This window comes from Aythya marila (genome assembly GCF_965140915.1).
Source record: "Aythya marila genome assembly, chromosome: 14".
In the NCBI taxonomy this organism is placed as follows: domain Eukaryota; kingdom Metazoa; phylum Chordata; class Aves; order Anseriformes; family Anatidae; genus Aythya; species Aythya marila.
Genome location: NC_139055.1, coordinates 12,890,546 through 12,914,955, shown reverse-complemented (window position 1 = coordinate 12,914,955; position 24,410 = coordinate 12,890,546). Strand labels below are relative to the sequence as shown.

Here is a 24,410-nt window from a genome sequence, read left to right as displayed (position 1 = left end):
TCACAAATTTGAAATATTCTAATTAGATAAGGGAGACCCACTGATTAGGATGTTAGCTAAGGCAACAAGAAACTCAAGTCAATTGTTGCACTGCACATTTCCAGTGGAAAGGTTAGAACGTTCACACAGATTTTTTGTGTACATCTTAATTTTAGTTTTGGCTAGACGAGTTTTCCAAGACTTCCACTAATGTCTCTGAGAAGAGGTGGCTGCACTATAGCATGGAATTTGGGCCTTCTGCTCTGAACTGCCCTCTGGTGCTTCTTTTCATACTGCACTACAGGGAGTCAGTCTAGTGAGATCAGCCTCAGAAAGCACCTTAGACAAATAACGAACAGGCCAGTCATCAGATCCTACTGCTAAAAAGTCAGGTGTTTCAGGTATTAAACCAATTCTGTCTTCTTACCAGTAACACTTACCATTTGGCAGCCATGGAATAATGACCATCTTTCTCTAACAGAGCTGCCCAGCTGGTGTAGAGATCCTTCAGAATTGGATCTTCTGGACGCAACCTGGCCTTAGCAATTACAATTGCTTCCCTAATGCACATAAGAGAAACCGGACAGAAAAGTTGATTGACTGTATAAAAACCAAATAACTCCTCCTTTTGTAAGGGAAGTTTATCTTGCACTTAAAAAGAAACTGCCTCAAGTATTTTATGTCCAAGAACAAAAAAGAAAACTGGTCTCATTAGATCAGAAAACCAATGCCATTACATCTGAGATCCTATCTCTTATTTAAAAAGCACCCAACACTTTGAGAAGCTCCAGAACACTAATACCTGTATCTGGCTACACAATCCACCATGGGGAACATTCTACAGAAAACGTTTTAATTCAGAGTAAACAAGAATAATGTTGTTTTATTCTATTCTTTTTCAGTTATTGTGTCTTAAGCATTAATATGTAGCACAGCAGGTAATTTTTTTTACATCATACTTGTATGTAGAGTTGGTAACTTCTCTGTAAATACTCTCATGCAGCTCCCACGGTGCAGATGTTACAGCACAATGGCTGTAACCCACAGCCATCAAAGGAAATCTACCCCACTAGAAAGTAACAAAAATCTAAACATAAATATACAACAACCTGTAAAAATGATTCACTTTCAGGAGCTCAACAGCCTCATATACTTTATGGATGGACAGGAGATGGGAGGCAGCTTTCACATATTGCTCCTGAAAGCACAGCTGCTTCGCGAAGGCTTCTACTGTCCAAACCCAAGCCTGATATCCAACTGCAAAAGAAAAGGCAATACAATTTACATGCAAAGTTTTAAGACTGAAAGAATTCCTGCAAGATTGACATAATCACTAGTTTCTTCAACATGTAACTCTTCTCTGCCCCATATTAGTGTTTTTGTTGTTGTTGTTTTTTAATCATTCTAATACAAACTACTGAGGAAACGGGACAGGGAAAAGCTTGGACTTGAACACAACTGTAAGACTTCGATATCACAAAAAGGTATTTAAACCAACAGCAAGCCAGAGGGACTGCTACATATATCAAAGTACCAACTTTATCCTTATAAGTAATGCCTGCTCCTCTGAGAAGTCCCAAAGGAAATAACTTTATTTTCTGCTACAGCAACCTAAGGGTGCTTGTGGGAACATCCAGGTCTTTTCCTCTGTCATAAGCAGGATTTGTGTTTGACTTTTGTCATCATGCAGTTAAAGAAGCAACTTCTTTCCAATCCAGAAAAAAACATGAGTTTCCAACTCATGAAATCATAATGCAGTGACTGATTCAACATACTTATGTGTTACAAGAACAAACATACCCATAGGCGAGATTGCTACCAGCTGGTCTGTCAGCTCTCCCCTCTCAGCAGCAGCCTGGAGGACGCCCTTCATATCTCCTTTCCACAACATGAGCTGCTGATAGAGCTCAGGATGTCCATTCTCCAAGTGATATTTTCCTGTTTGAAGTAAACACACTTCCTAGTTACCTATCAGCGTGAGTGCAACAGTGTTATTCACCATGGCAAAATACATTGGCAAAAATGGATTTGTTCTGGCGTAAGACATTGCAGATTTGCATCTGAAAGCCATAAAAACTGTTTGGGAAAAGCAAGTCTTTTGTTCTCTTCACAAAGACCTGCATTCTCAAACCTACACTGTGCTCTGCAGTAAATTCAAGCGTTTTTCCTAATCTGTTTTCTCCTTGAATGTCACGGTGACAGTGTCAAATTGGTCTCATTATTCCATTTACCTTCCACATCAATCATGTTGTGCAGAGAAGCTCTGTCTGCGAAGAGCCCCAGGTGGATACGATCCCCGAGGTCAGGGGACACTTCTTCATTATGATCTAACACAGATAAAGAGAATGAACATTCAAGATTTGATACAACACAGGGAACTAGGACCTGCCAAGTCACTGTTCTGCTCCACTACACTCAACTATAGCAAATATCCGTGTCTTCCACTTTCTTACACATACAGGGATTTAACACGTGCTCACATTCACAGATCATTACTCAGAATTTGTGCCTGAGCTTGATTAGAAGGACTATGTGTGAGCAGAACGTTTATTCCAAATCAAACGTAGCAAGTTCCCTTGCATTCGCTGAGTCTAAGGAATCCGTGAGAATAAAAACATCTCCCACATGGCTTATTTTCTCCTGCACATGTCGTGCTTCTGAAGGTGAAAAAGATCTTTGCAGCTCTACAGACAATTTTACCCCTACCTCCACTACACAGGATCCTACACAAAACTTGTCTGGAGCGTCTACAGAATGCTGAAACACTTCAGGAGAAGCGAGATAGGAGGCTATAAAGCCTCCTTGCACAAAGGCCAAAATATCCAAAATTTAATGCCTAGTGGTCCAAATCAAGTCCTTAGACACTTACTTCTGAATACTTTGGAGCAGTCACCCCCTAAGTATTTTACCCAGTTGATCAGATGGAGGAAGCTGCAGTTTAAGATCAATACCTTTGGTTTTCAGACATGTAGCCAGCCTCAAACAGTCCTGATGCAATTCATCTTTTGATCTGTGATCCATGGATGTGGTGAAGGGTAGAATAGAGCGAGGCTTCTTCTTCTTCAGAGAGGCATCAAAAACTGAAAAATCAGTCACATTTTAGTCACTGCTGCACAGTTACAAGTCCACAGCAGAGCTCTCAGAAATACTCAACAACAGCCCTGTTCCTTAAATATGAAAATAAAAAGCGGATTCTCAAATGCCACCTGCATCTCTTTTATGACAATTCTAACATTTCAACACTGATCATTTTGCATATTTTTCCGCCCATCTTGCCTGGACAAGAACTAGCAGCTACAAGGCAGGATCTCAGCCCACATTAAACACCAACTGACCTGACAAACAGGGAAAATAAAAGAAGAAAACTGAAACATTACAGAGATTTTAAGAGATTCTCTCTTTCTCCATCACTTATTTGGTGTCTTATTAAGAAGGGAAGCTACAGCCAAACTCCATTCTAGCAGTCCCACATCAAAGCAATCTGAAACATACTAACTTGGTTTCTCTTTAGGTGGATCTTTTTTCATGGGAGTAGCTTTCTGGGTAACAAAAGGCTTTGACAAACTGAATGGAGATTCAGATGCAGATGAAGATATATCCTTGGATGCTGTGGAGTTAAGTGATTAAAAAGTGATTAAAAAAGGAAAAACCCATAGCAAGATACCTGACATACACATTCTGTAACAATAATATAAAAATACAAAGAAAATAAGCTTTGCTTTGCCATAGAACTTAATAGTATTTTAGGGAAAGTAAATAAGAAGAAAATGTTACAGAACTGTCAGAATGCTAAGGAAGACGTCAGAAGGCACTAATGAAGGTCTATCATTACAAGACTTATCATCAGAAGGCAACACTGACCAAAAATGATGCTTTTTCAAGACATGGTTAATTTTGTTCACTAGTCCAGAATCTCTTAGTTAAAGACACATAGTCCCAAACTAGTTTATAAAATTATGATTTCAGAACACCTTTCCTATTTCCTTCAAGTGGACTACTTCAATAAAACAACATCATGAGAAAATCCTGCATCAAAGTACTAAGCTTGCTGATGCCCTGAAGGCTGAGCAGTCTGGGAACCATTAAACTAAGACAATTTAATTATTACCAGGTGCGGAAACTTTATCAGGCAACTCCATCTCCCGAGCTTCTTTTTCTCCTTCATGGTCTGACACTCCATTTTCCTCTAGCAACACATCCTTCATGCTCTCATCTCCATTCACGACATCACTTAGATCCTGTTTGGCTGGACTCTTTCCTATAGGCTTTTTCTTCTTCTTGGCTTTGACTTTTGGTTGGATACTTCTTTTTTTCTCTAATTCTATACTTTTTTTGCCTATGAAGGTCACAAAAATTACTTTCATATTATTTGTAGAGATTTTTAGTGTACAAGCTGTCTGCCTCCCAAAATCAACATTTAGTTTTCCAATAGAGATACGACTCTATTTAAAACTGGAAAGTTTATCCCTGAAGGGGTAGCAGGCAGGCTTGAATTTAACATAAAAACTTTACTACTATTTCATAGCAACCCTCTATTTCCCAGCTCCCCCATCCTCTTCAGGAAAGGATCTTTTGTTTGAATATACTTACCCTGAGGTGGCCGTGTATGTTCCTGCTTTGAGATGCACCACTTGTGAACATAAAAGTCATCAGCTCCAGTATAAACAGAATCTGAATCCACTGGTGACCATTGCACACACAGTAGCCGGCCCTGGTGCCCTCGATAGTTGCAGAGTGGCTCTTCCTTCATAACATCCCATACCTTATGAACCAGAAAGAAACCCAATTACTCAAGAAGTCTCATCTTCCTTTAAAACCCTGCATTTCCTCTTCAGTGATTTGCATTTTATGATCTTCTCTATTAGTGAGCTTGCAGATATATTTCAATTACCGATAGGTAAATGGAGAAAACTCAAGAGCTTGCTTTGTTTGCAGTGATAGATCTGTGTAATATCTTTCTTTTTTAAAAGATCCAAAAATGCTAATATGAAAACAGAAACAACTGGACTTAAAAATCAGTTTGTGAGGCACAAAAACACATTCACTGACCAGCTTCTCTCTACAAATTCTCATAGGTCTGCACTAAAAGCCTTTGCAACATTCTCATTTGTGCAGTGTGTAGGAAAACCAGAAATAAACATAAGGCAAAATGTACCTCTCATTTTCAGCTATCCAGAATGAGATTGTTGCCAGGGGAAAATATGCAGTCATTAAGCAAGTTAAGTTCACAAAAGCTTTGTTGGTTCTAAAATACTGCAGAATGGATGATTTGAAAGCAAAACAAATACACTTCTGAGTGGCTGTAGAGCAATACCTGTGCAGTGCCATCATAACAAGCTGATACCAATCTGCCCTCATGGTGGGGACTCCAAGAAAGACTTGTGATTTTAGCTGTGTGCCCCGACAGAGTTCGAAAAGGCTCTGTTATTGTCAAAGGACTTTCTGAAGTGTTCTCTGAAAGAAGAATGAAAATGATAAAGTATGGCTGGCAATAGAAACCAGGAATAGAGCAAAACAAGATGCCAAGATTTGGAATATAATCTGCAATCTATTACCTACGACACTCTTCAGATTATGCACATAAATAGTGGCATTGACTGAGCCTGAAGCTATCAAGTAACTCAGCTCTGGCTGGCTCCCATGCTCGTGATGCCATCGAATAGCGTTAATCAGTTTATGATGCTGCTGGATAGTGCAGAGCAGCTTCAAGCTTGGAGCCTGAAATATTTCAATTGACCTGAAATGTAAGAACAGCAACATAAGAAATTTATGTCAGTGAAAATGAGATTTTTTTTCTTGTTGTTATCCTGCATAAAAATGACAATCCATGAAAAAGAATAGCTGAATGAGTTTTTCTTTTCCAGATTCAAGTCACACCCTGGTTTAATATACAGGAAAGCGTGTTTCAGTCAGAGTAGATCCTTGTAAAAATGACCTAACGTGATGTTGTGGATTCTCAATGTCACAAGCAACTAAACTAAACATCAGCAAAGAATGCTGTATTATCACAATTCAGGCACACTGGCAATGAAACGAGACAAACCAGGATAACAAAAATACTTTTGCTTCACTAGAGTGACTCGACTCAGGATCAGCACATACGCAACCTTAACCTACAAGCAAAACATACCCATCTTCATTGCCAAGAGCCAAGAGTTTTCCATCTGGTTTCCAGCTAATCTCTGTACGTGCAGGCAGTTTGTGCTGTGGAAATAAGACACAACTATTACCAACAATCACACAAACTCTTAAGTCTCTTTTGGATGCATTCAACAGAAGACTGGCCACTGGACAGAATTACGATTACTCTGCAAAATGAAAGTCACAAAACTGCTGGTTGAGTGATGTAGCAGTGACATAAACTCGAACAATTAAGAAGGACTGCAAAATGATGCAAGAACCAGTGACTATTTTTATCAGTTCAGTGAAATGTCTCAAAGGAAGTCTGTCTGGATTCCAATAAGACATTAACGCTCAATTCTCCTTATGCTCCCTAGAAAGCCCCAGACTTTCTAAGAAAATTCTACTACCCTTCAAAAGAAATCAATGTTTACTGTAATTCTTCCTATTCTTTCTAGTTTGGATGCAAGTGACTTGCAATACAACTATGATTTAGATGCCTAAAAATGATTATTTCATTGCTTATGACATTAATCTCTTAACTTCCAGCTAGTCTTTTACTCAAGCATGAAGCTACAACCTAGCTGACATAAATCAATATAGTCTGACTGACTTCAGCCGAATTATGCTGTCTTACAGCAACTGAAGACTTAACCCACTTCACTTCCTTTATCCTTTCAACTAAGAAATGACTGAATCATACCAAAGAACTAGTTATGGTCAGCTATCACCAACTGCTCTGCATTAGCAGAAGTGTAACAGGAAATAGACTCCTGCAGAATCATGAATGCCTTTACTTACTGCTATGTTTATTTTAAAAAATGAAAAAGTCAATGTTTGCAACAAAAGAACCAGAGAAACTGAGGTAGTTAACCCATGCATGCCCACCACGCAGTCTAAGCTATGACATCACTCAGGATATTACTTCAGCTGTGTTGAAACTGGAAAGCTCTGTATAAATCAATTATTTTAAAGAGCCATGTACAGCTTTATAAAAGAAAAATAGAAAGGTAAGTAACTGGTTCCAGGAACAGATGTGCCATGTTGACACTGGGGAAGAGAAGACTCTTTCAGTGGCAAACACAAACTGTCTAAAGTGTTTCACGGGTAGAGATTAAGGGTTTTATTTATTTTTTGTTACAGATTCATCACGGAGGCTACAAAAACTATGTCACCGTTACTGCAGATCCATAGAAAAAGACAAAATCATACTCACTTTGATTGAATTAGTGTCTCTGATGACCTTGTTGATGTCATTTGCCTCCCCACTAAGCTTCCAAGGGTTGTGTTGAAAAACAATACCTTCTCCAGCACAGCTATATAAAGTTACAGAGGGTTGTTCACCTTCTCCTGTTCAACAGAGGAAATGACTAAATATATTATGTTGTTCATTCGTCTTAGCAAAAGCAATTACTCCCACTATAAATCAAATGTTATTTTAAAAAGCTGTATAAGTGCTTTGATTGCCTGAGATGTGGCAGCAACAAATTCTCACAATAGAATCCTCTGAAATGACCTCTAATTTCTAGATATCTCCATAGTACAATCGCTTCACATATTTACACTTCCTTTAAAGCCTGGTCAGTGGAAAAAAGAAACAAGCTGTATAAGAGTAGCTACTGGCACTGTTCTGTTTAGTCTGAATGCTAGAAACATTCCTATGGAGCTACAGAACCCATATCTGACCCTAAACAATTACAACAGAGAGCCCATGCAGTTACTTGTTTGTAATACCCCGAGATAAATGCAGAGGTGCTGTACTCTACTCCCACTTACTTCCTTTAAAGCTACCGGAATTCAAAAACTAGAACAGATTGTTTTGCTCCCTTGCAAAACTATTAACGATTCCTCTAGCAGAACACACCCTAAGTGGCTTGAAAGGATGGCTACCAAGCAAAGGATGGTGTGCCAATTTCATGGCATCTGTGGGCTCTGTGCAGATGTCCTACTCTGTCACGAGACATTGCAAGACTCACCAGAAGACAGAGGTGGAGTTGGAGGCCCCCAGGCTAGTGTGTACACAGTCTTCTTGTGGTAAGTACTGGAGATCTGAGGTGGCTTGTTCTTTGCACTGGGCAGGAATATAAGGAAGAAGGGGTAATCAAATTTCAAAGGGAAATACAGATGAAAATAAAATAAATCAAAGCACTGTATTCCAGTGGTGAAAATGGACACCACCTTCTGTAGGACAGTACTAGAAACAGAACAAAACTGTCTTGATGAACTGCACCTGCATGTTGCTCTTCATTTTCTGATAACATCTGTTTAGTTAAAGTTTTCCTTGACTGATGACCTCCAAGAGGTGATGGTTATGCAATTGGAGCAAGGTTACTTAAGAGCTACCAGACATAATGAAGAGATGAAAAGATACACTGAAAATCCATCTGACTGCTTTTCATTTAATCCTATCTCTTACCTAATAGCAAACATATACCTCAGGAATGACCACATCACCTAATGCATAGTGACACACCAGCAAGATCTGACACTACTGAACTAGAAAGCTTCTTTCTTACCTGCTGGAAAAGGTGTCAAATATGCCAACTTTTCCATCATCTGTTCCAAAAGCCAAGCAACCTTCCTTAGTTGGATGCCACGATAACTGCAAGAAAATGAGAAAGGGACCCAAAATTACACAAGCCACAGACAATTTATTTCTAAGTAATAAACAAAAAGTTAAACATTGAAACTGATAAGCAAGCACTGTCCCTTATATCCACTCTTCCAACTATAGCCACTTGATTTGATCACTCCACAATGAGTATCAAAGACTCTCCCCATATCAGTTATTGGGATGAGACGAAAGGTACTAAAATCATTAAAATACTACTTGATATCTACATTACAGAATAGAAATGGGGGATACTGTAGGACCATGAGAAATCTTTTGGCACAAACAAGAACTACCACCATGTTTTAAGGCTGCTGCCCTTTACCACACATTAGCCTCTGGCGAATCACTAGTCATACCCAACCTGAAGATACCCATGTCGGGCTTTGGGCAGGTCATAAACCTCCCAGCAGAGCGAGAACCATGGATGAAGCAAGAAACAATCACAAAGGTGCATAAAAACAAAAAAGCGAGGAAGTTTCTAGAGCTGTTAAAAGGTCTAAAAGAATGTTGCTTGATTCCAAAATGTATTGTATACCAGAATAATTGAGCACAAAATGCATAAATTAGCTTTATATGCATTTGGTTGGGAAAAACCTTTTTCAGAGTGAAAGACATTCTTCAATGAGAAAAACAGAGTAAGAGGAAGAAAAGAGACAAGAAAAAAAGGGAATCAAAAGCACACTTACTGCTGTAACCTTGGATTTTATGCTTTGCCAGAAGGTTTTAACGTCATAGATATTGCTCATGGACAAAGTATTCCAGACACGGATCATGCTGTCCCCAACACCGATGGCAAGGCAGCCTGGGTCCACAGGGGAGAAGGCAAGACTATAGACAAATCCCCCAAGCGAGGGCATTGTCCAGCTACAATCAAGAGTTGATAGGTCCCAGCACTTCACCTACAGAATATTTAAGAAAGAATAAATGGTAAATGCAGTGACCGGTATGACAAGGGAAAAACAAAGTGAGAGGAAGTGAGGGGAAGAGTCAGAGGGTCAAATTCAAGACAATGTATGCCATTTCCACCCAGGGGAGTACATCACAAACGGCTGTAATAATTGGAAGACTGTAATGGAACAGACAAAATGACTGTGCTTTAATAATATGGTCCTCTTTTGACCTCAAAACAGGAGGCTCTCTGCTGCTTGTAAAAGGCAAACAAAAACAACAATAAAAAAAACAACTTCAGTTTGTACAAGTCAGTACTATAAATAAATTTAAGAAGGAAAATAAAGCCACATTAAAGTGGCATACACAGAAAGACCATGGTAAGCTCTCATGATTTAATGTTTACCATTCAAGTCCAGAAGGGGATAATCATTCGGTCCATGATGGTAAAAGCTTGATCTTACAAACTAACAAAAACACACAGTCTGTGCTCAGAACAAATTTTAAGCTACGTTATAAAATGCTGAGATAAACCCACTTTAAGAGAAAATATACAGCCAGAAAAGGAGCAGTTGCACTCAGTCATACTGTATAGCCACTGCTATTTTTACGTTAATTTCAAAATGGGTTCTTACATCTCTATCCATTGAAATGGAAAAAAGCAGCTCTTTGTCTTGATGCTTCACGGAACACAGATTGAACACAATACGGGAGTGATTTTGTCCTTCTGAAGATCCTAAAAGCGTCCACTTGCGTTTTCCAGGTTGGGTCAAATCCCAGAGCAGCAGTTCTCCTCTGTAAAATTTAAAGTGTACACTTCATTATTCTCTTCAGAAGAATAACACAGGTTGATGATGGTAACACGTGAACATGCTACAAGAGTAAAAGTAATGCCATACTAACTCTAGACACACATGCACTACATGTCCCTATACACAGATATACAAGACCCTATAGATACCCATACTTAACCACACTGAAGACTGACATGCTATTTTCTCCCATTATATGGGCAAAACCACAATCAGTACCGTTAGCAGTTGATACTCAGATAAGATAAATAATGGGACAAATAATACTATTCTAGAAGTCTGAACTCCCACTTTAACTCTTGGCCCGTCCTGTCTCCAGCTAGATCAACAAAGGAAAAAGATGGGAGAGTCAGTGTTTCCTACCCAGTTCTTCCTTCAGTATTGAATAGATTAACCTACAGTTACTGTCTGTACCCAAACTGCTGTGTGTCCTACTTACCCAAAGGAGCTGGATACAATTTCTGTGGAACGACCGCAAGGCCAGTGAACAGTCAGCCAAATACGCTCTTTGACAGCAGGATCAATAGCTCCACCTCTTCTCTTTGTCGGTGGCAACTTCAAAGTCATAACACCTATGAAACCAAAAGGGATCATCTAGACCTTGTACGTCAAAATCTGACAGAAAAAGAAGTCCTGTAAACCTGAAGCTTTAAGTACACTCCCCACGCTTTAAGCTATTGGGTTACAAATGAAACCTGAACTTAGAGAGGAGCTCTTCCCCCATATTGCTATTGTTTATCTCACAGTATTAATCGGACTTACTTCTGCCTCTAGTACAGCTCCATATTCGTATGGTCTGATCTTTGCTTCCTGAAGCCAGGTAACAACCTTTCTTCGTGGTTGCATCTTGACTCAGCTCCCCGTTTGGAACTTCACCTGCTTCTGAAGGAAATACCACAGAAGTGAAATTATTATACTCTAAAATTCAAAGCTCTGTAAAAATTACCTGAAAATACATTGCTCTGTATCAGAAAATAATTGAACTCAGCAGTTGCCTCTGATTAGCTACTTACTGACTTTCTATGGATAAGGAATTCAGTCCTCTAGGAGGACATCTAAGTGAACTAAAAAGCACTTCACAAACTATTAATCACTTCTACGTACCTTGGAGTTCATCTTGCCAAGCAGGTAACCTTTCTTCACCTGGCACAGGGCACCAGGCCAGACAATGTATTTCATCGTCATGACCTCTTAGCCTATGAAGAATTTCTTTTTTCCTGCTGATGTCAATTACAATCACCATGCCATCCTTGTAGCTAAAAACAGAGATTTCAATTAAAAACTAGATTCTTGGATCCTTGTGGAATATCATCTAACCTGACTGCAAGCTATTTAACAGGATCACTATCTCCGTATTACAAAAAGAGATGTCAATTCACAAGCAAAATGAGAATAGCTGTCAACTCTGGCTTAAGCAGAGCACTGGCATACATACAGCTGCCTTCTCTTCAAGACGTGCAACCACACAGTACATTTGGCTTCAAGAATGACACCAATTTAGTAGCAATACAGCTCTCAGAAATTTAAAAATTAACAGTGGCTTTTATAAAACGAACATGTTTTCTTTACCACAAGTTACTTCCATTCCCTTACTTCTCTTGTGTTTGTTATCCCTCAAGAGAACTGTATGAAGTCTAAAGGGCTTTCAGGTTCCATATAGTCTCAGGTTTGCCTGAGGGACAGGAATTGCAATGGTTGACAATGGCCTAATAAAAACTACACAACTCTATTCAGATAGTAAGCTACAGATAGTTCAGAAGTAAGCTACAATAGGATAAACACCAGTGAAGTCTATTCAAGAAAGATGAGTTTTCAGTAACTTCAGGGATTCAAACCAAACCTGGTCCTGTGAATTGTTACAGAATTCTACATCTTGCACATTTGCTAATCAAAATGTTATTTCTAAGTTGTTGTATGCCAGAAGAAAAAAACAGCCAACAAAACCTCTTAAAAATAACCTTACAATTGTGCAGCAAAATATCCAAACAAGAATCTTTCAGGAGAATGGGAAGCAAAGCATATTTACCCGACAGCCACGAGGTTTTCATTATGAGGAGAACAAGTGAGACAAAAAATTGTCCGAGGCTCTGGGAAGAATTGCTGGCTGTCGCTTCTGCTATGCCAGTAACAAACAATTATCCCTTTTTCATCACCGGATACAACCAAATCTTTCACAAGGGGTGACCAGTGCAACGCTGAAACTGCATTCTGAAGAAAGACAAATGAATACATTTAAAGCTGTCTTGTATGCTTGGCCACTGAATTTATTTTGTAGGTTCTTTAAAGAATTAAAGCACAGAATAAAACAAAGTGCATTTAGCAGTGGTTTCTTTTGGATAGAAAACAGACAACGATACTCTAACAGCCTGCCTTCATTCACGACCTAGAAATTGTGTAACAGTGAAGAACTAGCAGAAAATACTGTGAGCGCTCCCCAGTATCAGTTGGGTTAGCTCTAAACTTTTTCAATTATTTTGGGCTTTTGCACATTTGACTGATTTGCCAGCATCCTGAGACACAACAGCTGTCCATGTGTACGTTCTTACCCCAGTCCTGTGCGGGATGATAACTTGATGGAAAGATTTGAGGCAGGCAGGGTCTGGATGAGTGGCATTGAGCACGTGCTACAAGCACAGGCATGCTCCCAAAGCTCTGATGACTGCTGGTGAGGGTGTTATAACAACACACAGATCTAAGGCTAGGACAAAAACCTGCCCAGGAGCGTTCACTCACCCCTTCTAACTTCACCACCTGGGGATTCTCCCTCGGGTTTGGGTGAGACCCTGACCTTTAGCGTGAGACCTGAGGTATAAAAGGGCGGGTTTGGGCCTCTTAATTCTTACCTGGTGCAGGTCGTGCTCCGCCAGCGGGCCCAGGCTGTCGGCGTCCCACAGCTGCACGCTGCCGTCGTCGGAGCCGCTGGCGCAGAGGCCGCCGTGCGCGGGGTGCCGGCAGAAGGCGAAGGCGGCCACCCTGTCCGTGTGCCCGAGCAGCTCCCCTGCAGCGACACCGAGGCGAGCCCCGTGAGCACCCCGAGCCTCCCCGGTCCCCCCTCATCCCCCTCCCCAAACCCCCTCACCCCGTGAGGCGAGGCGAGGCGGCGGGGGGGGGGGAGCAGCGAAGCCCTCCGCCGCTTCACCACGGTACCGTAAAAGGCGGGCGCGGCGGGGCTGCTGACATCCAGCAGGCAGATGCGGTGCCTGGCGGCGAAGCCGAAGAAGCGGCCGTCGGCGCTGGTGTCGCTGCAGCGGCTGCAGTACCAGTTGGGCGAGGCGGGCAGCACCCTGCCCGCTGCCGCCGCCATCTCGCCCCCGCCGCCGCTCCCCTCAGGCCGGGGGCGCTGCCGTCGGGCGCCGCGCCGCGAAGCGTCGCGAAATGCCCGCCCCTCGCCTGCAAAGCGCGGCCGGGAAGATGGCGGCGGGCAGGGCGCTGGGTGCCGGTGAGCGGGGTTGGGGCTTCTCCTCTCTAGCCCCGGGCTCCTTTGGTGTTCTCGGGGTTCTCAGGGCTCTTCCCCGTCTCACCCCGCTGCTTCCTCTTGCAGGTGGCTCCTGGCTGCGTGGGTTCCTGGGCTGGGCGCGGCCGGAGAGGTGAGTGCGGGTGCCTGGGGCTCGTTCGGGGCTGCCCTCGCTTCTTACTTGTGTATGAGTCGTCCTATAAAGCCTTACACATATAGCGTAAAATATATTTTTAAAAACTCCTACGTGTGAAGTATAGAAACTTTTGCTTGTTACTTCTTGTAAAGCGTTTGTGTCCTCTTCCTTCTCCAAAAATAAATAAATAGAGTTGCTCTCCACATGCGGCTGGACCGCCTTAAGGCACGGAATGCGGAATTCCTCAGGCCGTCAGGCGCATTAGTACCTTCTGCTGAGACATGAAGGGCAGCACTTACCGTTGGTTACGTTGTTAAACTGCGAAATGCCGTTCATGTACTCGTCAAGTATTGTCCTGCGTTGATAGGTGGTGTTATATTTGGTGATGCTGAATTGTTGTTTCAATAACTAACTGAAAAAGCAACCCATAACGTTTACATTTATATAGTATCCTACTCCTTGATGATGCAACGTGAAAGCTTTCCAAGGTGTACAATGCCTTCCTGAAATTAACAATTTGTGTTCTGCTTGTCAGTCTCTTTTTAAAATGCTTTACACCTTTTGGCAACCCAGACAAAGCTGCTCAAGCCTCAGTAGAGCTCAGTGTCTGCTCTTGATCTCGGCTATTTCTTGGCATTGTGAGGGGCTGTCTGGTGCTGCCCTGTCCGGTCAGCAGGGGGCAAAATGCAGCTTGGTCTCTGAGGTGAGCAAATGGAGTGAAAACTGTAGAAGTATTTTTGAGGTCAGCTATCTTACAGTGATTTCCTTGCATTTTGAAAGCAGTTGAGGTTTTCCCTTTCAAATTTCAGATAGGGTGAATGCTTAAACACTTCTAATATTGTTGGTACTTAGTCCCTTGAAAAAGGTAGAAATGTTTACTGTTAAAATGTTGTTAGAAGTTAAATAAGTATTGGTTAGTCTTGGAAAACTGAAGATGTGAATTGTTTGTGAGTCAGGAACTCCTCGCAAGACCAGAAAGGTAATGGTGTCTTAGTATGATGAACAGGGGACATTAACTGTAGAATCTTATGCTGCACAAATGCATTTAAGGTTCCTGGCATACTTTAGGAATCCTAAAGCTTTCTGTTGAATTAAAAAGCCTTTGCTGTGCGAACCATGAAGAACTTGAGCAGTTTTATTTGAAAGTATTCAAATGTGACAGTTCTCTTCATCGTGACGGGTAAGTTTGCAATTTTCCAGATAAAATGAACAGCAAGAACGTTTCTGTTCAGCAGGAAAGACTCTGTTTTTGTCTTGCAGGTGGTTAGCATCCAGTAGTGTTTTCCCTCTGTCATGCATCCACACAAGTGCATGTCTACAGAAAGTTGGGAAGTGGGAGAAAAAGAACAGGATCGTTTACCCTCCGCAGCTGCCTGGAGAACCTCGCAGACCAGCTGTAAGGATACACCTGTGAATTTCTTTACCTGTTCATATTTAGCAGTTCCAGAGCAGATTGTCTCTGCATATATTCACAAGGCACTATTCTGGTAGTTTATTCATTTGTTTCTTTTAAACATTTCAGTTTGTTTGGCATGTTGATATTGGAAAAATTAACATCTCTCTGGATGTTCTCCATTTCTAAATTATATTAGAACTGCAAGTTGCTGTGCAGCTTATCGCTTACTTAATGTGTTGCTCATGACAAAGATGCCACCTTCCTCTGCTTGTAAAATTTCTCTGAACTACAAAGAGATGAAAGTTGTCGGGGATGTATCACTATAAACTTGTCCTGTACATAACATCAGCAGTTAACTAGGGCAGAAGACAGCTGGATTGTTGCTTCTGCACCAAACTATAAACGTGACTTTCTTCAGTAGTGGAACTAATGGTGCCTCTTTACTGTTAGTAAAATAGTGTACGCTGTCCATTTCTTTTTTGTTTGTTTTTCCTGCTTTATAAATTTTGAGGTCTGATGCTTCCCTCTTACTGCGGCCTGTCTCTTAATGGAGCTGTTTGTAGGTTGTCTGCTCTCACAGTAGTTGCTTCATTTGCTTGATATGGTCTGGAGGGTTCTGAAGTTGTGTGGGGATGGACGTGTGAGTCAAGCATAACGTCTTTTTTTTTTTTTGCAGAAGTCTTTTTTTCCTTAGGAAACCACTTTGTAAACACAATACAGTGGGGCTGTTGCTCTTCCATCCGTTGCACAGCAACTTGTGTTTGCTAAACCATAAACAGAATCAAAGAATGTAAAATCCTTCTGTTACCTGTATCCTCAATAAAGGCCTTTTGCTGGTCATGCAAGAGAATTTTTGGAAAAGTCAGCTTTTTAAAATGCAGTCATAACTGATGGGATTAGGTTTTGATAACATCAAGTTTATGCAGTTTCTCCATGTCTCTTCTTCCTGGTCCTTTTAAAACTGTGAAGTACAGTTAAGTGTGAATAGAAGCAAGTCCTTTGAGTCATTCATGAAAGTTAAGTGTTGCGCCTTTGGAGGGAATAAGCAATGCTGCTTTCTCTGTACATCAACCTGGCAGAGTTTTAGGTGAATGACTCAGTATTTCATCATTCCTGAAAGCTGATGTTTTTTATTTCCATTTTCATAATCGTACTTCATTGGGAAGTAAGCTCTTTTGTCCTGTGCTAGGCATACTGCTCAGCAAAATAAAGTATTTACATCTCAAAAGAACAGATTTTTTTTTCTTTCTGACGTGCTTTGTGGACCATGAGCACCTGTCACTTCTATCAACATTATGGCCTAGAACTTAGAAATGCATGCTGTGAACTGTAGTGACCAATGCAATATATATGAAAAGAGTTATCAACCAACTCAAATCAAATTCTTTCTGTGAAGAATGCCACGTCCTTCAAATTTGTATTGCTGTTAAATTTTACTAGCTGCTTTTGTTCCCTGTTGGTACAGTAACAATGTTAAATGGCTCTTTGGAGACAACTCTCAATGCCAGTCAAACTTGAAACCCTCCTCACTTCTGAAGAACTAATTAATTTCATTCTGGTAATAGTGCTTTGTTGCTATCCCAGTAAGTTCACTTGATGTCAGAGTAATAAAGACTGTATGGGCACGTGAGTTTTAGACTGCTTCAAAAGGTGGGGAGGAGGAGAGGAAAAGATGATGAAAAATCTGACTAGGCTTTTCAGGGACCTCTGTTTATAACCTAGTTTAATTCTTACAAGGTTGTATTAAAATTCACTGTGTGCTATTTTTTTGTATAATGCTTTCAGGTTAAAATGGCAAAGGTACGCCTGACTTGGTGTCTCCATGGTATAGTAGGGAGAGCCATGATTCTTTTATTCCTAGAATGAGCATATGTTGCAGAGTGAATGCATGCTTCATTCTTGTTTTCACAGCAAAATTACCAGTCCTCTAACTTTTTTTTTTTTCACCTAGGAAATATATCACTGTCGGAGGGACATAAAATACAGCAAAGATAAGATGTGGTATCTGGCAAAACTGGTAAGCAAAAGTACAATTAAATTTTGTATTCTGAAATTCAGTATTTGCCATACCTGCCTAGTTTAGTTGGAGTAATCACCATCTTAATAACAGAGTCCTGAGGAAGAGCATGCACTAGTGCAGGCAAGCAGCTGTTCGTAATTTTGTTTAGCTTTGTTTATCTTAGTATGCTCTCAGTGCATATCCAGGATCATACACAGTTCATGTGCTGTGGAAGAATTATCATATTAATTTCGGCATAGCAGTAGATGGCAAGGGGAACTTTGAAACAGTAATGGGCTGGTTTTTTCACTTAAAAAAATTAAATATTTGGTTGAGAAGTACTGTATATAAGGTATTGCATTGAAGAGATGATGATAATTAAGGAAGCTAAAGTCTTCTGACTTGCTCTTTTTAGTGGTAAAGTAATTTAGATACTGTTTTCTGAGTAAGAGAATGGAAATATTTGTAATTGCAAAAGTTAACTAATGCTTTATAATTGCAGATAAAAGGAATGTCCATTGATCAGGCTCTTGCTCAGTTGGAGTTTAATGATAAAAAGGGAGCAAAGGTGATCAAAGAGGTATGCAGTAGTATTCTCTAACCCTCCTAATTTCAAGAAAACTTTTAAATCAATAAATATTACCAGAGATTTGGAGATATTTCTATTAAGTCTACTGGGAACACATTCAAACCACATTCATGTAATGTGACAAAGATATACAGAAGTAGTTTGTGCTGAATGTTTTATTTTGTAATGATAACAAATAACATGTGGGTATCATCTTCTCTGTAATGATGCTTGATGTTAAGTTTGTAGTAAATAATGCAGAATCTGTCACTGTCCACTATATCAACGTGTTTTGGTTCTTCAAAGGTTCTTCAAAATCAGACGATGAGGGATAGTGTCAGGGAAACGACCGAGTTCTGTAAAGGCATAAAAGTTTTTCTTACACAGTAGTTAGGAGTCTCAAATTACTTGTTTGCTGGCATAATAAGAACAAAGAAGAATCAAACATTAGCTGAAAGTATTGAATAGCATATGTTGATTTTTTTTGGTCTACCTTGAAGTTTGTTTTTAGTCTGATGTCTAATTAGATGAAGGTCCATGAATGGAATACTGATAATTGCTCGTGGGAGCCATCTTCACCATGTCCTCTCCTCCCTGAAAGTGTAATAATTGTCCTGAAGCTTTTCAATCTGTGTGCAGAGAACATATTTATGTAAGGGATGTCTATTTTCTAATAGTTTTGATGTCTCTAGAATACTTTCCTGTAACTGACTTAAACTTGCAATTTCCTCCATCTTATCCAGAGATAAGAAACAATATTGCTTCAGTTTCTGCTCATACTTCTATCTCTTCTTGTTACAGGTTCTGTTAGAAGCTCAAGAAATGGCAGTAAAAAATCACAATGTGGAATTCAAATCAAATTTACATATAGGTAAGTTTTCTTGTATTTCTGTACAGAAAAATACCATCTTACGTGTACTTGATAAAACAGTTTATTCTTAAAGGTTCTGTTGCTTCAAATCAGTAGAAGTGGATGGATAGTTTCTGTTAAACATATCTTCAGCGAAACATTAAAGGCATGTGCTCCCTATTTTAAGCAGAGCTGAAGTTAATGTGGTTGTTGGTTTTCTGACCATCAGTTTCTTATAGTTGGTTTCTGACAAGTGGTGTTCTGGCACTGACTAGATGCATTGTTTTTAAAGATACTCATCTGTGAATGGAATTTCTGTTCCCAGTGTGGAAACAGTCCCAAAGAGGAAGCTGCTTGACATGAGTATAAAAGACTAGATAGCAGGAAGTAAGCTGGTATTACTTCTTAATGCAGCCAGTGAACATAGGTCATGGAAATTTGTCCTGGAATAGTACTACTGCCTTTGAAGAATCAGAAATTTAGGCTTCTCTTAGAAACATTGTGTGCAGGTAAATGGATATTGACAGGAGACTTCTTAATAATAAGACAGATAATTATGGAATAAGGTTATAAAAACTACCACGTTTTCTTGCCTAGAAACATGAGAAATACTTACGTATAGGTGTTTTCAGTCTCAAAGAAAAAATCTGCTATCTTGCCAAATATGATGTGTTATCAAATTCACCTCATCAGCTTAAAGAAACCTGGATTGTAGAGATTTGATTAGAATTCTTTGGACCCTTCCAGGCCACTGCCATAAAGACAGCTTATTTGCTAGTGCAGGACTGGATGTGTAGATAACGAAAATACTTATAATGAATGCAATATTGGTCAAGCGGAGGAAAAATAAAGTCTATTAAGACTTTTCCAGGAATAGATGGGACAAAGTACTGAAAAGCAATTGAATTAGTACCACATTTGTAAGAGCTATATAAGCTAGCAAGCTTTCTGTCTAACTATGTAGCTTTGCTTGGTTTTCTTGTTTACTATATATTCATGTGAATGCTTTCTAAATACAGTTTTTTGGTGTTCCTGAAGAGTGTAAACTCAACCCTTGGATTTCTCTGTAGCAGTATCTGCTAAAAGTAATGTAAGCTGGAGGGGAGAATCATGAATGGAAATAACTTTTCCTATACAATCATGAAAAATACACTGAGACAATGTTTTAATTGCAGATATGTAGTAGTTTATTCTGAGACTTAAATAGTCTTTTCTCTCCCTCCCCCTTTTTTTCTTTCAGCTGAGTCATTAACAGGCAGAGGCCAATACACGAAACGGATCCGTTACCATGGTAAAGGCATGTTTGGCATCATGAAATTAGTCAGGTGCCACTACTTTGTGAAGCTGGTGGAAGGTCCTCCTCCTCCTCCAGAGCCACGAAAGACTGGTTTTGATCAAGCAAAAGAATATGTGCAACAGCTCCGAAATAGAACACTTGTTCATACACTGTGACAAACTTTTGTGACTGTATTGGTACTCCTTGTTTGACAGTGTAGTTATATAAAATAATAATTAAAATCATGTGTTGGGTGTATTTTAAGTGCTGCTGAAGCTGGATTCTGCAAGAATGACCGTAGTTTTTTTCTTAATTTTCAAGCAATAGAGAAAAATCTTGGAAAAGCAGCAACAGATCTTGAGTTACTTGGACCACAGCATTCAACCTTGTCTGGGCTATCAAATCTAGAGCATACAGGGCACCTACACAATTTCTCAGGAACTTTGGTTGTCACAAAACTGGTGCAGCTATCTTTTTGTTATATACATTTGGGTCTTTTGTTGTAAAAATGTACAATGGACAGCTTGCAAGGTCAAGATTTTGAGTAAAATGATCAGAATTGAACATCTCAGAGTAACTACAACATTTCAACAAAGCTGGCAACAATCCTAGATTATCATGCATCACTTTCAGATTCCTTTATCTGGGCTGCATTGCTGATTCCTTACTGTCTGTTATGTGTCTTAGGCATTGTGTCTGGCAGTAAGTAAAAAACGTAAAGTTCAGGTTTTGACAGTGTCAGTAGGTGGCATTGTTTAGTTTGTCTGAGAGGGACATGGCAGTGAAAACTTTCAGCATGTTGAAACTGTTCTTGATTCTTACCATGGCATTAATAGTCTGATATGTATTTGGAGCTCAAGCTGTTCTCTGTAGAAACTCAATAAGAGTAGCAGGCATTATAGGGAGGAAAGCTTATCTTGGTGAAGAGTGAGCTAATTATTCTGTGGTGTCTGGGAACAAATTGCTTTTGTAATGCTGAGGCAAGTAAAATGCTGTATGGATTCAATATGGAATAGCTTGTTGCATATATGAACCAAGCTTTCAGTTCTCTGAAAACAACCTAATTTTTATGACCTGAAAAAGGGGGCAAAAAAAGGTCAATAGGGAGAAGTCTGTCTTTCCCAGTCAAATTTTCAACCTAGATGGCCAGAGATCATGAACATCAGCATAAAAACAGAATGAGTAGTTGCTTGTTTATGAAAATAATCTGGTATTTAGACCTTTTCCATTCTGGGAACATTAGAGTGGGAGATGAATTGCTTACATCGTTTGGATCATTTTACCACACTGACTAGTGGTGGCTTTTCTACATTCAAGTAGTAGTGAAAATAAAGCCATATTTTCAACACTACTTGAATGATGGTCAAGGGACAGTTCCCACAAGGAAACAAATTCTTTGTCTTAATGAAGGTGTCATACAGCTGATTCTTTGGGCTACCAAAGAAAAGGGAGTGCTAGGGGATTGTGAAGTTACACAAGAAGTACACGCATAGATCATACCACTAATGGGTGCTTACTTGCACTCTTTTTCTGTAGTGCACTTACAGAAGCATTACTTGTTTTATTGCAGGGATTTAGTAACTTTTATCTGAAAGGTGTGTCTGAAAGGTGGAAGAAACTTCTGTAGGCCCTGATGTGTTTAAGGAACTGTTTTTGGTACGCTATAATAACTGTGCTTTGCTCTGCCAGCTGCTCTTACCTCTTTTGCCATATTGACTCTTAAAAGTTGTAGCAAACTTGAATTACTTTTATTTTGGGGGGCTGTGGGAAGCCAGTGATTTGGGAAAACATTAAAGAATTGCAAAATAATTGATGTTTAACAGTGCTTGTCATCTAAGCATGTAAAACCTGGCTCCTGGATACTTTATCCCATTGCTTCTTTCTACTGCATACTGTAGATTTCCCTTCAGATCCCTTCTTGACCTCCAGACAAGATTGAATCTATACATGGATATGCATTACTCTAGTTTTCTCTAAAAACTGAAACAGAATTGAGAATGTGACTGTCCTTTCCAGCTTCATGATACAGCAGGTGGCCCTGACGCTCCTTTAATCAAACGGTTTTGGTCTTCTAAACATTTTCAGGCAGAAGGCAGGATGCTTGCATTCTAGTTTGGCTGCTTGTCATTCCTGTTTTCCTCAAAACAAAAAGTAGGAGGATTCGTTTTTGACATACTTTTCAGCCCCCACCTTACACCTTAGTACCCTTCCTTCTTAAAGGTGTGTGACCCACAGTGGATTCTTAGGGTGTTGGCTAAAGAAGCTCCACAACTTTGGCTGTAACAGTACAATGGGAGATTTGCGAGATAAGGAGCTTGAACTGACTTGATCCCTGCCTTTCACTTATAGGAGAGTAAGAGTGTCTGAAGTGTTTTCAGTGATGGGTGTACCAGAGCATTGGTATGGGAACCTGCCTGGATCTGTTTAAAAAAATCAGTAAAATCTAGTAATAAAACTTTATACCATCAAGTTTTCTATGGAAATGTTTTTTTGATTCTACTGTGTTTTCTTAGTAATTAGTATGTCTACACTTAAGTTAGATTTTTTTTTATATGGTTTCAGAAAGAAAGACTTGTTGCAGTTAACAGTACTTCACCAGAAGATAAATGTTTTTATTACTGTGCCTTCCAATAAGAGGTTATTCTTAAATGAGCTGTCACCAGACAGGAGGAGGAGAGGGACCTAGGCCTCTACTTGATGCTAATTTTGTTGGTAACATCTGGGGGCAGTGTAAACTCACCACTTGTGTGTGTATGTGCTGACACTGCAGAAATAGGAGGAGGAGCAAGTATGCGTGAAGGTGTAGTAAGGCTTCAGGGAAATCTGAAGAGAGCAGAACTGTGAGCTGTGCTCAGCAATGTGAGATTTAATTGAGGAAAACTTAACCTGCTGTTGGGCTTGTTCATAAACATTTTAAAGTATTTAGTGAGAAAGTCAAAGTACTTCAGTCAACCTGATGTCTTTCTGCATGTGTTGTACGTGGTTTGTTTTCCTTTTTAGAACTTCAGAGCAATTACTGAGGAGATTATTAATGGATCTTCCTAAATCTACTTTTGAACTTACTTAAAAAGTGTTCATCAGCCTTCTCAAGACCTCCTCAAGAACGTGGAAGATAAAGATGAGAGTGATAAACAGTGACTGGACCCTGATCTTCGACAGTGTTAGGGCTCAAAGGGTAAATGGGCAGCCAGGCCTGTTCTGCCTGGTGTTAACAACAGCTGTGTTGCAGTACCTGACATGAATTTGGCTAGACCAAGGTCGTGCAACGTAGATCTTCTGATTAGCTCTGCTTACACAAATACGAGAGCTGTGCTAGCAGTACTGCCACCTCAGCATTGCAGAGATGCTTGGGGAAATCCTTCACTCACTGGAGCATAGGAACAATAGGAATTGCTCTTTGCCTTCTGTCAATCCCCATGAAAACCCATCAATGGGATGTTGGAAGGTCACTTGCAAACAGAATTCTCCTCTAAATGGGAATAAGGTTACTCCTAATATCCTCAATGAACCATGTAAACAAAGTGACATTCTTCACCATATGATCTATTGTTCTCTTGAAAATGACCTTATTTCTCACTTTTCAATGAATGAGTCTTTATTGCTGAATGACAGCTATCCAGCTGTATTTCAGCCTTGTAATTTAAAATAATTACTAATTAAATGAAATAGGAGACCGTAATAGCAATAATAATCACACATGTTACTGTGTGCTGGAGCCTTACCTAGGGAAAATAACTTCAAAGGAAGGGAAAGTTTCAGGAACAAGATATCTCTTGGGATTAGTCAGCAAATGCAGAGCTAATTTTATATTTGCTCTATACCATCAATGCTCTCTTGTTGTTTCAAGGAAGTTGTACGCTAATAGAGAGGGCAGGCTGCCATTGAGGAGAACAAGCCAAGGAGAGTGTAGCTTTATATTGGGCAAATTATGTGTCCACCTCAGAGTATTAACTGGGGAAATGAACCTGAAAGTATGAAATACACTTAAGAACTGAGCATTCTTGCAATTAAAGGCAACTTGGGGCAGAGCATCTGATTAACTAGCACGTGTGGGTGCTGCTGCTGTGTATTGCTTAGTAGTAAAACTGTTGGGTTTTGTGTGGTAGAATTAATTTTATCATGCATGAACCTAGATTTTTTTCCCTTTTTCCCTTCACCAAAAATAATGAATTGGAGCCTTAAACTGTAGATTTATGTGATAATTTATTTTAAATTACCTTGGAGTGGGACCATTGTCAACACTACATCAGGTCACCTATGCCTTTGTCTAACAACACTGGAAAACCTGCAAAAATTGAAATCCATCTGCCACTTGGTA

At 39.9% G+C, this 24,410-nt stretch overlaps 2 protein-coding genes across 3 annotated transcripts in view; one reads left to right on the top strand and one right to left on the bottom strand.

The window, feature by feature from the left end:
* The window catches only part of GEMIN5 (gem nuclear organelle associated protein 5), a 19,481-nt gene extending 5,675 nt beyond the window's left edge, over positions 1-13,806 (bottom strand). The window contains exons 1-22 of one of the 2 annotated variants that reach the window (XM_082771721.1): positions 13,561-13,806; positions 13,257-13,411; positions 12,440-12,621; positions 11,518-11,669; positions 11,176-11,292; positions 10,853-10,985; positions 10,237-10,396; positions 9,400-9,612; positions 8,616-8,701; positions 8,076-8,170; positions 7,316-7,449; positions 6,110-6,183; positions 5,535-5,716; positions 5,294-5,433; positions 4,570-4,741; positions 4,088-4,315; positions 3,476-3,586; positions 2,931-3,059; positions 2,211-2,306; positions 1,780-1,917; positions 1,089-1,236; positions 420-539 (exon numbers count right to left, since the gene is read on the bottom strand). In XM_082771721.1, coding sequence (XP_082627847.1) covers positions 420-539; positions 1,089-1,236; positions 1,780-1,917; positions 2,211-2,306; positions 2,931-3,059; positions 3,476-3,586; positions 4,088-4,315; positions 4,570-4,741; positions 5,294-5,433; positions 5,535-5,716; positions 6,110-6,183; positions 7,316-7,449; positions 8,076-8,170; positions 8,616-8,701; positions 9,400-9,612; positions 10,237-10,396; positions 10,853-10,985; positions 11,176-11,292; positions 11,518-11,669; positions 12,440-12,621; positions 13,257-13,411; positions 13,561-13,717 — 3,122 coding nt within the window. In that variant the 5' untranslated portion in view covers positions 13,718-13,806. Of the gene's footprint in view, positions 1-419; positions 540-1,088; positions 1,237-1,779; positions 1,918-2,210; positions 2,307-2,930; positions 3,060-3,475; positions 3,587-4,087; positions 4,316-4,569; positions 4,742-5,293; positions 5,434-5,534; positions 5,717-6,109; positions 6,184-7,315; positions 7,450-8,075; positions 8,171-8,615; positions 8,702-9,399; positions 9,613-10,236; positions 10,397-10,852; positions 10,986-11,175; positions 11,296-11,517; positions 11,670-12,439; positions 12,622-13,256; positions 13,412-13,560 lie in introns of both variants that reach the window. The other variant, XM_082771720.1, reaches the window with a different exon arrangement.
* MRPL22 (mitochondrial ribosomal protein L22) lies at positions 13,774-24,410 on the top strand. Its single transcript, XM_082771723.1, has 7 exons — positions 13,774-13,852; positions 13,955-14,000; positions 15,264-15,399; positions 17,351-17,416; positions 17,901-17,978; positions 18,768-18,837; positions 20,057-24,410. Exons 1-7 carry the CDS (start codon positions 13,789-13,791, stop codon positions 20,266-20,268), a joined length of 672 nt encoding a protein of 223 aa, XP_082627849.1. The 5' UTR covers positions 13,774-13,788; the 3' UTR covers positions 20,269-24,410.